At 42.7% G+C, this 14,746-nt stretch overlaps 1 protein-coding gene across 1 annotated transcript in view; it reads right to left on the bottom strand.

Moving 5' to 3' along the window:
- The window catches only part of LOC145413732 (neural-cadherin-like), a 301,380-nt gene that overhangs the window by 26,924 nt on the left and 259,710 nt on the right, over positions 1-14,746 (bottom strand). The window contains exons 9-13 of the mRNA XM_080283387.1: positions 11,981-12,149; positions 6,247-6,414; positions 6,082-6,177; positions 3,790-3,960; positions 2,897-3,036 (exon numbers count right to left, since the gene is read on the bottom strand). Of these exons, the coding sequence (XP_080139513.1) occupies positions 2,897-3,036; positions 3,790-3,960; positions 6,082-6,177; positions 6,247-6,414; positions 11,981-12,149 (744 nt within the window). The remainder of the gene's footprint in view (positions 1-2,896; positions 3,037-3,789; positions 3,961-6,081; positions 6,178-6,246; positions 6,415-11,980; positions 12,150-14,746) is intronic.

Here is a 14,746-nt window from a genome sequence, read left to right as displayed (position 1 = left end):
TTGCAGCTGTTTTATCTTCATGCTGAATAATAAAGTGGTCTATGAATTTTGTGTTATTGATGGTCTGCAATACATTCTTGCAGCGACGTCTCTTGTAGTTGGAACCGTTTTATATAAATTAGTTACATAATTATATTGACCCAGCTTAGTAACGAGTGCTTCCCTCGGTAGTAAAAGAACATCTCTGTGTTTCTGCTTTATTGACATTTTAAATTATATTTATTCAGTTTCGTCGTGAGCGAGAGAAATTATTTTGCGTGAGGCAGTATGGTGCTTTTGTAACTTAAATTCTTATTGTAATGAATATTAAAGACGAAAATGGTTACGAATATTTTATCCTGAAGTTAAAAACTCAGTGTTTGTTTGTGTTTTATTAACAGGCTACAGTATACTCCTGCTGTGTTGTGTGTGTGAGTGGATTTTTATTCGGCATCAACGTAATGCTTGTTTCACATAGCATTTTACATGCTATCGTATTTTTTTTAAACAGTTTCATAAACAGATACATATGTATTCTAGGTTAAAGCTTTCCTCGTCAGGACAACTCTAGTTTTCTATTCTAGCTAACAACGGTCGATTTGGTTCATCTCAGAGTTGGCCGTAGGAGCCTGTGAAGTTCATACTGTTGCCGTTAAAATCCCATGGCCAGAACAACTCTAGCATTCTATTCCAGCTAAGGCCAGACGATTTTACTCATGTGAGAGTTCAGTCTTTGAAGCTTGAGAGAGTTACCTGACTGATGTGCAAGGCGAACGAGCTTCTCTCTCATATATTATGTTTAAAAACGACCCTGCAACGCCAGGAAATCCTTTTTAGCCTTAAGCCTGTACTACCCAATATACTGAATGACGTAAAATTTTGCTGAAATTCTGAGGAGGTGCTTACTTGTAGAATCTCTCTCTCTCTCTCTCTCTCTCTCTCTCTCTCTCTCTCTCTCTCTCTCTCTCTCTCTCTCTCATATGAACGGCTCTGCATCCCCTCCATCATTTTCGTGCAACGCCAGGAAATCCTTTTAAGCCTGTACCACCCAGTGTACAGAATGACATATGAGTTGCACTGCTGAGAGTCTGAGAAGGCAGTATTTATTTGTGCATGTGACTATTTTTGCATGCTTTTACATGTATATGAGCCGCATGTGTTAAAGTGCGTGTATGTGTATGTGTGTATGTACAAATGTCCGTACGTGCCCCTTTGTGTATGCATGTAATTAATTCACCGGGTCGGTCAGGATCACTTGATGGTCGTGATGTGTAGTTGTCTTTGCATGCATACTTGTACATATGTCTTGCATCTTTCTGTATGTATCTATGTATGTGGTTGTATAAGAGTTTGTGTGTACCCATAGATATCTGGTATGTCTGTGCACGAATGTGTATTATGTGCAAATCAGAATCTGAATGTGTATTCGTGTATGTATAAATATCTGTGTATGTGTTCAAGTGTATGTGTATGTATATATATATATATATATATATATATATATATATATATATATATATATATATATATATATATATATATATGTACATCCATTTATGTTTGCTACTTCACAGCACAGTTCTTCCCACCGTTACTATTCCACAGTGCTTTATTATAAGCCGTATTCTGTGAAGGGACTCTTTTGTAACACTCTGTATATTTAAGAGATGATGTACTGTATAATTTGCCTTCAGGGTTGTTTTGAAAACATATCGCTGAAACTGTGTCAGCCAATGTGCACCCGTAGTGTTGGATAGACCTTGTTGCCTCCAGTCAGTCATAATGTGGGGTGCGCGTGCACACGCATGTGTGTGTGTGTGTGTGTGTGTGTGGCCACTCAGTTGTGGAAGCGTGTTTGTGTATAATCACGAACTCTCAAAACCATCAGAGATTACTAGCTGATGACGTCATAACCAGTCATTACAAAGTAAAGAATCTGATGTCCACTGTTGTGATGTAGAAATGATGTAACCAGTGTGATGGAGTGGACAGGATTAAATTTAACGCTGCCGGGCTGTGATATACTCGTATGGTCTATGTCCTTGCTCGCCGCGTGTAGGAATTCATATTTGAAAATATCGATTGCATGCGGATTTCTCGTTTCTGTTGGCCAGATCACGAATTCTTTCAGGCCAGGTGACAACGCTTAAACGCCGGTACTCCTGTCATTCTCCAGGTCCGAATGAATATGGATGCTACTTTATCCACTTTCCCGAAATATCCTCTCTTTAGTGAGTTTTTTTTTTTTTTTTTTTTTTTTTTTTTTTTCAACGTCTCACTCAGCCCTAACAGTACGTCTTCTTCATTTGATTTTCGTTACTACCAGATGATTTAACTCAGCTTAAAACTCCTCTCTAGTGGTGAAGAGGTTTCTGAAGAATGTGTTTATCTCCTTCAGTTTGAAGAGTGTCTCATATGCTGAGTAAAACAGCCTGGCATCAGAAAAAGGTACATAAAAAATATTTAATCTCGAAGCCACGTACTTTGCTATCTTGTTCTCAGCTTCCATAAGCAGAGGATGTATCTTTGTTAACATTAAGGACAGGACCACGAACAGAGGACCTAATGATCTTTGTTGTGTGTGAATCCAAACTCACACAGCTGACACGCAAAACGATGAAACACCGAACTGTCAGGCAACGCGAGATATATTTTGTATTCACAGCTTTCACATGGCGGTAGTGGTAAATCAGAATTCCTTTTTTGCGGAGAGGGGAAGGGGGGAAGGAGTCAGTTTTGTATGTTCCATGATCCACCTCCGTTGCAGCTTCTGTAACCTAACTTAACAAACTAACCGTACCCAACCTAACTCAGCCCAACCCATGCCAACAACCCATCTCAATCCAACCCAAGCCTACCCTACCCTACCCTACCCTAGCTCATCTCCCCAGGTTCTGTTCTCGCCTTCTGGACTGACCTGTTTCCCTCCATGGTCCTGACGCAGCGCCCCCCGTTGAGGCAGGTGGAGGGGGTACACGCCTCGGGGTCCTGGGCATGGCAAAGAGGGGCGCGGGTTAGCCGGGGGGTCACCAGCGAGGTTGAGTTGGTGTCCACAACCTGAAATATAAACACACATAATTCCTGCATTATAAGATGGCCAGGCGAAAATTTGTGTTTTTTTCCTGCATCGCAAGACACAACATCACACACCGCACTAGAAGGTAGTCAGCTGAATTGTGTCTACACTCTTCAGCTCAAAGACACATCACATACTGCCTTACAGCGGAGCGAACTGAAATGTGTCTATCCTGCAATACAAAGCTACACCACACACTGCATTACAGGGAGACCAGACGGTTTCTTAATCCCTTCAGCCCGAGGGCATCTCTCTTAAACTATTCGTAGTACCCTCGGGCGATGATGTAACTTGGGAAGAACCTCTGGAGGCGAAGAAGTTTAATGATAGCTCCATCTAATCAATCCATTCTGAAAAGTCATTGTTAAATTGAGTAGAACTTTATGATGGTACCTATGATGGAATATGATGTTACTGTCATGAGGAAGTTAAACGGTAGTAACCACATTCATAGAACAGATAGGAACTCGAGCAACTTAATGTCATTCCTGGGACAAATAACAGATTAATAACTCTAGTAACAGTACTCGTATACCAGTCAAGAGATGGTGTGGGAGGAAGAGGAAAGCGGAAAACCAGAATAATGAATGAAGCCTGAGAAAATGTCAGGGTGAAGTGAAGCGATACACACTAACCACTTGATTACGAAAACATCATTTGCATTTTAATCATATCACCAGAAAAGTGAAAGTAAAAAAATGGTAGATACAAGTGCGGAAAAACACAGTACCCACCTGCAGGGGAAGTGCGGTAGATGGACGCGTAGCAGCTGATGAAGGGTCGGGCACCCCCATGTCGATGCTGGGCAGTGACGTCCCTTCAGCGTCCCTTCCCTCTTGGGCCCCCACGCCTGACCACGCTGCTGGGTCCTCTGCTACTACGGTCAGGTGGGTCCGCTCCTCCAACTGAAATGCGGAAGGAGGAGGAGGGAAGGTGGCTGGGATTAATGCCTTTCAGCTACACGAGGGTCATTAACTCCTTCAAGGCGATGACGAATTAGTTTATTAATGTTCTGTTACATCCAGACGATTATATTTAACTTAGAGAAGAAAACGCAGTCTTACGTTGCATAAAATCATCTGAGTATAAGAACAATAAAAAACAGAATACGTCATCGGAATGGAGACTAACTCTTTCACTACAATGACTTATATTTGGTTTTATTCTTGCAATGTCCAGACAGTTTTATCTAGCTTTGGAGAGACTTTCGAACTGGAGAAATTAGGTACAGCCATCATTAACTCCCTTGACTACCAGGCAGCTCTCGTGTTGAGTAAGATAGTCCGGCAGCAACAAGGATAGAACTAAAAGTATGTCGTCGGATTGAAGGGGTTAAGACAGACGCTCAATTTTTGCTAAGTCTCATTTTCCCCCTGGAATACCCCCTGCAATAGTCGTTTTACACTCAGGTCTCCAGTTGTATTGGTGGGTGAACAGGAACAAGGGGGAAACAAACTTTGCCCAACAGTCTGACGGAAGGGGGGAGCGTTGAAGGGGAAATGAGGAGTGATGCTGGTAGGGGGAAGCTGGGGTGAGGGGATAAGGAACGTTGATATTTTGGACTTGTATCTTTATTGCTTTGTGTGCATCAGTAACGTCATTATCATCATCGTCATCATCATCATCATCATCATCATCATCATCGTGTTATAAGCCGTGTTCTCCAGAGTTTATGCTAAAGCTTCCCAACGCATTTTCTCTTGCTGATGTATATCTTCTATTTATCGACAAAGTTGGCTTAAATACCATCAAGACAATCTGCCATAAACAGAAATAAATTGCTAAGTAAGAAATGACAAAGAACGTCCGAAGACCACGAGCACACGACTTTATACGGTAAATATTTTCGTTATCATAATTTGAAGCGTTACCAGCATTATCATATTCATAATCATCGTCATTATCATTAACAGTGTGTTCTTTCCAGTGCAGATGTGCAACTGTGGAAGGAACATCATAAACACGATCATCATGATTATCATAATTTGCATATCGTTTCTCTTGACCCAACACACTGGTTGGGTAATATACAGTACGAAACACAGTACTTATGTAGTAGGAGGAGGAGGTCAAGTGGTAGGGGTGTGAGTTTCTTGTCAGTTGATCAAAGTTCGGGCACTGGCAAATGCAGGGAACAATTTGAGGGTTTAACTTTCTTTAAAATTTTTCACTTAACTCACATGTCATAAGAACACCTCCGCTAATACCATCACACAAACTCTAAATGAGGTTACCTTAACATGTTTTAGCATTGGCGGTTCACTGCAAACACTTAAATAGTGACATAAGAGTGTTTGTGGCCTTATCAATAGATGATGCCTAATAGGCCTGTTGGGCAGAAGGGATAACAAAAAAATGATAGCCTCCGGAATTAATAAACATTGTCAACGAACACGAAAGGATATATCCCCCACACTCTGGGAATCTCCTGGCCTCAGTGAGAAACAATACATTCTACGTATTCCTTGTTTATTGTGAAATAGATAGGGGGAGTTGGCATGGAAAGAGAATTTCTATTACACTGTATTTACACAAGGATTATTGGGATTCCGTGAACCACCACTTGTAGTTCGTTTAGCCCTGTAGTCTCTAAAATAGAGGAAGGGGTAGAAAGCCGATTTCCTTCCCTGATAAGTGTTCCCTAGAAAAAGGTACAGTCTGTCTGTAAATCATTGGACCCCAGTTGGACTGTGGAAAACTAAATGAAATAAAGATGTTGATGGCAGTGATGATACAAATATATGGGTAAATATGTTGTCATTAAAAGAGCTAGTGTTATCGCTGTCATAATCTTCACTTTTTCCCCAGCTAAATATAGGGTGATGTAAGTTTCAGAACACAAAGAATAACACGCCTGAAGAACACTATCAACAGCATGTCCTGTGAAATGGCTCAGACACTCATTCACTCAGCATTCAGTCATCCGAAATCCTGTCTCCGCCACATACGCTCAGTTAGCTATGCATATCTTTTTCTGGCATTTTCTTCACAAACGTGCATCACATTACCTTGTGAACTGTTCTTACTTGGCTAGTGTGGAGACCTAGCAGACCCTGGAGCTTGATAGGGTCCATGAAGCCTCCCCTGGGCTCTCTCACGCTCACCCACACACAGGCTGAGGGCTGCTCCTCGTTACCCAAGTCCTCCTCGGGTCCTATCTGTCTGGCAGGCTGGGGCCGAGTCGGAGGCACGGTGGTGGTGGGCGTGTCCTGGGGTGAGGGCAGGTCGTGTGGAGGGCCAAGTTGTCGTTCCTCGAGGTCTCTGAGGTCGTACACGCTCACGACCTCCACGGTATGCCCGGCCTTCCCCACCACCTCCCTCACAGCCTCTAGTAGCCTGCCCAGACCTCCGCCGCCTCCCTGATAGCCAGTGAGGAGTGAAGGGAAGCAGCGATAGGTACAACAATATTCATGTATTCAGTCCCCACCCGGTGATCCATTAAGCGATGTATTATCCTGACTGTCGTTATCCCATCCTTAAAGACGAATCGCCCTTGATGTATCCGCCATTATACACAATTCATTATCAAAACAAATTTATATTTTTCATTAAGAAAGTAATGTTCATCATTGTCAAACTATCTATTTATCTATATACAGATACATACATACATACAGTATATGTAGGTGCAGTTTATACAGATGTGTATATATACAAGTATATGTATATAACTATATATGTATGTAATTATAATTTATCTATCTATCTATCTATTTATCTGTCACTCTGTCCATATTTTGTATTATGTATATATGTATAATTCTTTGTCGAATTAACATAAACTTCATTTCTATATTAACTCCGGTCATGATGCGGGCAATTCTGTAATTCTGTTCCAGCTAACACAATCAACTGAGTGATTATAGGAGCCGAGAGTGTTAATACTGGTACCATTAACCTTTTCATGGTCGGGACAATTCTAGTTTTCAGTTCCAGATAACGCCAGACGGTATTATTCAGCGTAGGGTGAGTAATAGTAGCCTTAGCGTGTCACATACTCATCGCTCATTGTCACACTAAATGGCCATTACACTTTCAGGTTGTCTGCTAATCCTGTGAAGACGAGAGGCTGCTCAAAAGGTATGTACAGTTGTCACCTGGCAACCAAAATATAATAATTAAGATGTCTTAGTTCGTGAAAGGTTTGGATGCCTTTGCGTTATTCGCTGCGAGTTTTTTCTGATTATACCTATATCTAGCCATCCATCTGTGTATCTGTCTATTTAACTGTCTTCGATGTATGTTTTACACTCGCATTACTGTGAACTCACCCTGAGCTTCATCCGTTCAATACAATGACGTCTTATTTTAGTGTGTTCTTGTTATCTCTCGAAAAATATAGTTTTATTCAACTTAGGAATGACTTCTCATGTGGAAGGGATAAGGGATTAATTGAGACTAGCCCTCGTTGAAAAAAAAAAAAATCAACGCTGGCGGGGGGAGGAGATACTACTGGACCGAGAGGCTCACTCGATACTCACCTACTGCAGCGTACACATCTTAATATAAGTATTTTTCTATGTGCATTTTCATGCATTTTTCGTATCCCACCACTGCCACCAAATGTTAAAAATGTTAATCCCCTTGACGTCAGTCGTAGGTGAATTCAAAATCCTGGAGTGGTTTTCTGATATTATATTGAGTATCGCCTTATAATCTTCACACAGCCGTATGAACACCACCCTTATCCGTCCCCAAGCCGTTGCTCACTGCCGGAGAAATAGCTGGCAAGGGCTGGCGTGCCCTTAAACTCAGACTTCTGCAGAATTTGAATCAGGCCAGACCTTAGTAAGCGATCAGTGGCGCCCTACTTGGATCATACAGTATGCTTTCGTGCTATACTTACATACTACATATTATTACAAATGGTTACGAACACGTACTGTAATCATCAGGAGTAGCAAAAATAAAGTAAAAAAAAAAAAAAGTCTTAGGGCTGAAAAGGTTAATTAAAATCCTTAGGCAATGAGACGAATTAAAAAAAAAAAAAAAAGACGTCATCGCACGGGAGAGGTGAAAATGTCTTGGCCGGTGTAAACAACCTCGTGAAGTACACCCGGTAAAAGCCGTGTTTGTGATTTATGTGCTTGTATAATTCGATCGTAAAAAGTAAATAATTTTTCTTGTTGTCCTTGACGTGGGTAATGATCCTTGTATTTCTGGTCTTCCTTATGAATCTCTCTCTCTCTCTCTCTCTCTCTCTCTCTCTCTCTCTCTCTCTCTCTCTCTCTCTCTCTCTCTCTCTCTCTCTCTCTCTCTCTCTCTCTCTCTCCAGCTACATATATAGCCATGTTTTTACCTTTCCATGTGTCTCTCAGTACTCGTATATCGCTTATTCATCGTATAGCTTATTCTGCCAAAGGTTTCTCAACTGTGACTTTTGAGTGATACTGTTAATTTGGTTTCCTTGATTCTAATCAGCTTGGGAGGCCTTCATGCGTCACTTCCTAAGCAAATTATTATGCTAATTACACTACCTAAGAAGCCACCATGCAGTATTATTTTTGTGCTTCACTGCAACTGAGAATACAGTCCAGTATGATTTACAACATACCTTCCTCTGTTCTACACTAAGTCTGCACGAACACAAATATAATAGTCTCATAATTATTAAAAATTTAGCATTTACAAAACATTTTCCGCTGTCCTTATACACTGGGTTGACATGAATAGCGCACATAAAATAATAGTCATAAAATGACAAAAATTATTATCTATTAAGGATTCTTTTCACTTTTTTTAATACCATGTCATATGAATAGTATATATTATATAATCATATAAAAATTTTGACAAACGGCTTATACAAAACTTTTTCTCTCCGTTTTACACACACACACACACACACACACACACACACACACACACACACACACACACACACACACACACACACACACACACACACACACACACACACACACACACATTCTTCTCAAAGATATTCAAAAGCACCGATCACATCATTCTGAGACCCCAGGGAAAGAAGCCAGAATGTCCCACTGATGATGTCCTTCCCGCTGACGAGCCTCCACAATGCCCTCGGCTATTTTCTGACTCGCTCTATCAGCGTGCCATTGAGCTGAGCATCTAATATAGCCATCCATCTGCCGATTATTACTTTCTTCACTTTTCCACCTGCTTCCGCCGGCATTTGACACAAAAGTCTGTTATATCATTCACGAGTTGAGGTAATGGCACACCCAACTTCTGATATGTCTGTTACTTTTTAACTTTCTACGGTCTCCCACACGACTTATCCCTTGCCGCTAGAAACATGTGATTTTATGTACTCAGAGGGATGCTGTAGTCCTGCACAGATAAAGCACTGTACCCATTATGTACTTGCCTTTGTAAGGAGTAGCATGCAGTATCATCTGTGGTTGGCTGTCTGGATACAACTCTTCAAAACATGATTGATCAAAATATTTTCGTCCCATCAACTGTGTTCGTTTCACGGATCTGTCCTAGGGATGAATGAATTTTGCAACATTTAGCTGTTTTGTACATTAGTCGTGCTTAAAAAAATAAACAATGACAATATCAAGTCTGTGTACTCGTATTAAAAGAGCTGTCTCGTGCTTCCTATGTCACGGAACGGAAGGATATATCCGGGACTAAAATTTCTCTGATTCACCTCCTGGACGAGATCAGATCCGCTGGGGATGATGGTGATGACTGCTTTATGACGCATCGTTAGTCAGAGTCACTGAGATCTGTTGACATCAGCTACTTCCTGTCGTCAACCAAAGATTCTTCTCCCGTCGCCAGTTCTTTGTCAGCTCTCGGGGAAAGATTTAGGTTAAGATACACGAATTTCTTAAGATACCTTCCCTGTCTAAAATCCTCATACAGTTTCCCCGTCTTAGCCAAATACTTCACATCTTAAGCAGGAGAGAGAATGTTAGGTGAAGTATCAGAGGTATTAACATTCTTGCAAGATTATATAAAGAAAGAGAGCATCAAATATCAGCAAGCTCCTTTGGGATATTTTTGTACCTTTAATTTAAAGCGCTCGAAAGTAGTTTGCGTTGTGTCATTATTTACTCCACATCATGGTGTTTTCACAGTGATCTGAAACATAGACAACGCTACGCTGTTGCAACCCTCCACCTGACCAAGCACATAGCCCCCCCAACCTCCCTGCACACCTAACCAAGCTCATAACGCCCTCACGCCTCCCTCCCTACAATCTTTTCTTTTAATGGTGGGCGTAAGGAGAATGCCTTGAGGACACATGACCTGGGCCTTTTAGATTCCTTGCGCAGGCCGCATTTTTATCTATGGATTTTTTTTTTTTTTATCTACCTTTTCATTATATTCAAACAAACTATTTAAGACACAGCATTCAACCTATCAAAAGGCACCAGTTCACTGTAAGACTTGTAACTCTGTAAAATGTCGGGACTTTACCGTATAGTGAATATTTTCTGAGTTCTGGCCCGGAAACGAAATCTTTAAGTCTGGCCAGCCGCCCTGCCGCCAAACTCTACGGACGGACACCTATTGATCTCAGTGAACACAACACCCTCCCCTGAGTTTGTCAGGTGGAGGGTGAAAATGTAATGGGTCATGTCAAAATTGTTATTTCGAAAAAGCATTTACCCCGTGTTTATATCAAGGGTGCCACTGCCGCAGGAGAAGAGAGTCTAGGAATAACGCCTATCGATTACACGAGGGTCATTTGGTAGGTATTCTCTTTTTCTCAGTCCCAATCCTTCCACTTCCTCAGAAGTGTTTACTTTGTTATATGCCATCATTTTGCTTATACAAACTGATATTGAATTCTACAGTCTTTAGACATCCTTCCTGTTCCCTGCAATTCAGCTTTCCAACGATTTTCACGTAATTTAGGCAAGCAGGAGAAGTAATGCTGGAGGTAGTAAACAACAGATTCAGCTCGTGAAGCTGTGGCCTGAGATGGTGAAACAGTAATATAAGATGGTGAAACAGTAGAAGATAGTGAAACAGTAGAATAAGGTAGCGAAATATTGCAATAAGATAGTAATTCAGTGGAACAAGACGGTGACATAGTTTCATATGGTGGTGACGCAGTAGAATTTATGACGGTGTATCAGGAACTGTTTGCTCTTTTTTGCTTTGCGTCGGCAAAAGAAATAATGCTGAAAATAAGGAAACTGTAGAACAAGGCCAGGAAATAAGAGAATAAATATAGGTTCCGGAAAGCAGACATGGACTATGCATCAGCGATATTGTTTACTCAATATTAGGGAGTCGTGGCGAAACAGGCTCGTAGTATTTCCCGGGTTCCTGGAGGCTGAAGCTTCCCTTGGGTGCCGTGAGTTGGGTTTGCTATGGATGAGGCTTCCTTCATCTCACAAGGTGCGTTCTTGAATTGTGCTGCGTCTGGGAGTCCCTGACATCTACTTAATCCAATAGACGAACGATATAACATTCCGATTAACGTCAGATGATCTCATTAAGCTCAGAATAACCTCACCATGTCATCGTTATTAATGTTTTGGTCACTGAAAGCTCACGCCAGATGTTAATATTTATCTCGGAAACGACCACCTCAGTGAAAAGTATGAATTCCTGACGTTTCATCTCTTTGTGTCACCTGAGTTGTGTGTAATTCACCGGGTCGGTCAGGATCACTTGATGGTCGTGATCGTCAGCTTTTACCCTCCCGGAAGGGAGCAGAGAGCTCATATAGTCCGATCTAAGGGCAAGGCTGTGACCTTCACACACGCACACACCCGTCCCCTTGCTCAAGGGGGACAGTAACCACCCACTTCGTCAGAGAAACTTTTCGCAACCTGAGCGAGGCGCGAACTCCCGTCTACCAGATGGCAAGCGAGAACGCTACCACTGAGCCAGCGAGCGGTGTGTGTGTGTGTGTGTGTGTGTGTGTGTGTGTCTCTCTCTCTCCCCCTCCCTCCCTCCCTCCCTCCCTCCCCTTACCTTCGGCGTCCACCCCCTAGTGAGGTCTGCAGGTGTGGTGGGGGTGAGGGTGATGGGCGCGGCGTGGGCGAGGGCGTCTGGGGTGAGGAGACGCACTGTTACCGTCACGTTGGCCTCCACTTCACTCTGACGCCACACACGGTCACTCACGGAAAACTGTAGCTCGTATCTGGTGGAGGAGAGAGAGGGGATGGTGAGAGGGAGAGGTGGAGAAGGGGGAGAGACGGAGAGGGATGGATGAAAGTGAGAGGGAGTGGTAGAGGGAGACGTTGGAGATAAAAAGGAGAAAAGATCGGTAGAGACAGAGGAAAATGTGAAGGTGTGAGAGAAAGGATGGGAGAGAGGGAGGGATAAATGACATGAAGGAGGGTAAAAGAGAAAGAAGGGAGGGAAGAAGGAGGGAAAATAAGAGGGACGGACAAGGATGACCGTAAGTGGGATGAGGAAGGAAGGAAGGAGGCGAGACAGGGGGAGAGGAAGAGTTAGGGAAGTGGGGGAGGGAGAGAGGGAAGAAGAGAAGTGGGAACGAAGTTTAAAGGTGAAAGCGAGGGAGGGTGGGAAGCAGTCTGAGAGGGAGAACTAAGTGTAAGAAAGAGGGGAAGAAGGAAGTGTGAGAGAGAGAGAGAGAGAGAGAGAGAGAAAGGAGGGGGAGGGAAGGTGAAAGGGAGAGAAGGAAGGAAGATAAGTAGGGGGGGGAGTGTTGATAGTGAAAGATACAGAAAGGAGGAAGGAAGATCAAGTAGGAAAGATTGACAGAAAAGCATTTCTTGCGGGAGGACAGGAAACGCATGAAAGAAGGAAGAATAGATGAAAGAGGAAGAATGAGGGGGGAAGGAGATGGCGAGAGAGAAAACTGTGAAAGGGAAGTAGGGAAGGAACATGGGAGGAAGGCAGGCACGCAGAATATGAGAGAAGAAAGAAAGAAAGAAAGAGGAATGGAGGGAGAGAGAGAGAGGAAAGGTCAAGAAGTTGGAACAAGGAGAAGGCTTCAGGGAAAAATGAGATGGAAGAGAGAGGTGAAGCATAGCATAATAGGTCAAAGCATTACAACGCTCCAAAAAATTATAATAAGAGAACGTTCACCATACCAGGATCATAAAATGTTGAGAACTTTAATTACAGTTTCGTGTACATAAAAATTAATGACAACGATAAGGAAAGGGAAAAAAAAAAGATATGTAAGATTTAAACGTAACGACTGCGCGAGGGTCAATTATGCAAACAATTAAGCTTTTGCAGTGGTCTCGTCTTAAAATAACACGATGTAATTATGGACATTATTGCCAACTCTCACACTACAATGGGCCTCATTTAAGCTGAATATAACTATCTATCTATATCTATATACCTAGGCTGCTTCCCCCAAGGGAAGGGAGGTAGCCGAGACAGGACGACACACTCTCCATTTACTCATCCATTCAAACACATTCATTCACATCTTAGCCCCAAAGGGGAGAACGGACAGATCCTCACCGCACCACACCGCACAAGGGTCAACTGCGCAATGCAATCAGTGACATCCGCAGCAGGGCCCGACAGCAGAACTGGTTTACCCCTGCCACATCATAACAGACCCATCCCCTTACCCGCACCTGACCTGACTAGCTGATCAGACCAAATGCGGGAGAATATCCCCTCAGGGCTGCGTCATCACTTATTTATTCACAATTTCTCTCCATTTATTTCTGTCACGCACAGCCACTCTTCCTTGCTCAACAGACATCCCTCTCGCATCCAACGCTCTCTTCACACTGTCCATCCATCCTATTCGTGGTCTTCCTCTCAGCCTTACACCTCTCACATCAGATCTAGTTATCTTTTTCACCAATCGCTCATTATCCATTCTCTCCATATGCTATATAACTACCTAGTGATAATAACAACATGAAGAGAATGTTATCGTGCCGAGGAGATTAACGAGATAATTTCTGATCCATTTACTGCCTGAGGGTTTCTTTTAGGCTGAAGGAAAATAACATGCTGTGGCTAAAATTATGATGAGATTCACTTCATAATACTCAAGTGATTAAAACGATACACAGCAGAAGTCTTGCTCTGCTGAACCCGCTCATTACGACGGCATTTGATTATATTCTAGTTAATCCGAACGATTTTTGTCAGTTCAAGGAAAACCTCTTTTGCAAGTGGAATTACAACTACATCCATAAACTTCGTCACTGCTATGACTACTTTCCAATGAAATTCTTGGTATTTAGCTGAGTGGAGGCCTGTATGGAAGCGATTAAACTTCAGCATGGTAGAGTTATGCTTGGGTAAACAGAGGGATGTTGGTAGTAAGGCAGTGTACCTTTTGAGGCGCAGTCAATATGTGTGAGTGAATTGACCAACACGGCAGGAGCATCTAATCAGACCACCTCATGACACTAGAGTTGCATGAAAGAGAAGACCCTCCATGTACAGTACGCTATCAAACACTGTGTCCTACTGTTCAAGGGACCGCTGAAGTATGGGCCCCAGTGAGTACCTCTGTAGTGAGCTGCACCTTGTCAAAAACGGCAAGCAGCTTCTGACTATAGAGTTTAGAAATTCCGTTTTATTTCATGGGAGTCCTGCAGCTGAGTCTCTAGGGACTCCTGACAGCTCCCGAAAGTCTCTGATAACGCCTGCATGAGCCAGAACATGCAACCCACAGCAGCCGCACCCGTCCAAGCAGGATGCCCCTGCCAGATTAACTGGTTTTCCTCATAGTCATCCTTCGACCTCATCGTCATCCAAACTGATTGCCGTTGCGACATGATTGGGAAG

Source organism: Coenobita brevimanus, chromosome 97 (genome assembly GCF_032717465.1).
Source record: "Coenobita brevimanus isolate Jiangsu-jjx chromosome 97, ASM3271746v2, whole genome shotgun sequence".
NCBI lineage: Eukaryota > Metazoa > Arthropoda > Malacostraca > Decapoda > Coenobitidae > Coenobita > Coenobita brevimanus.
This window is presented reverse-complemented; position numbering and strand designations above follow the sequence as displayed.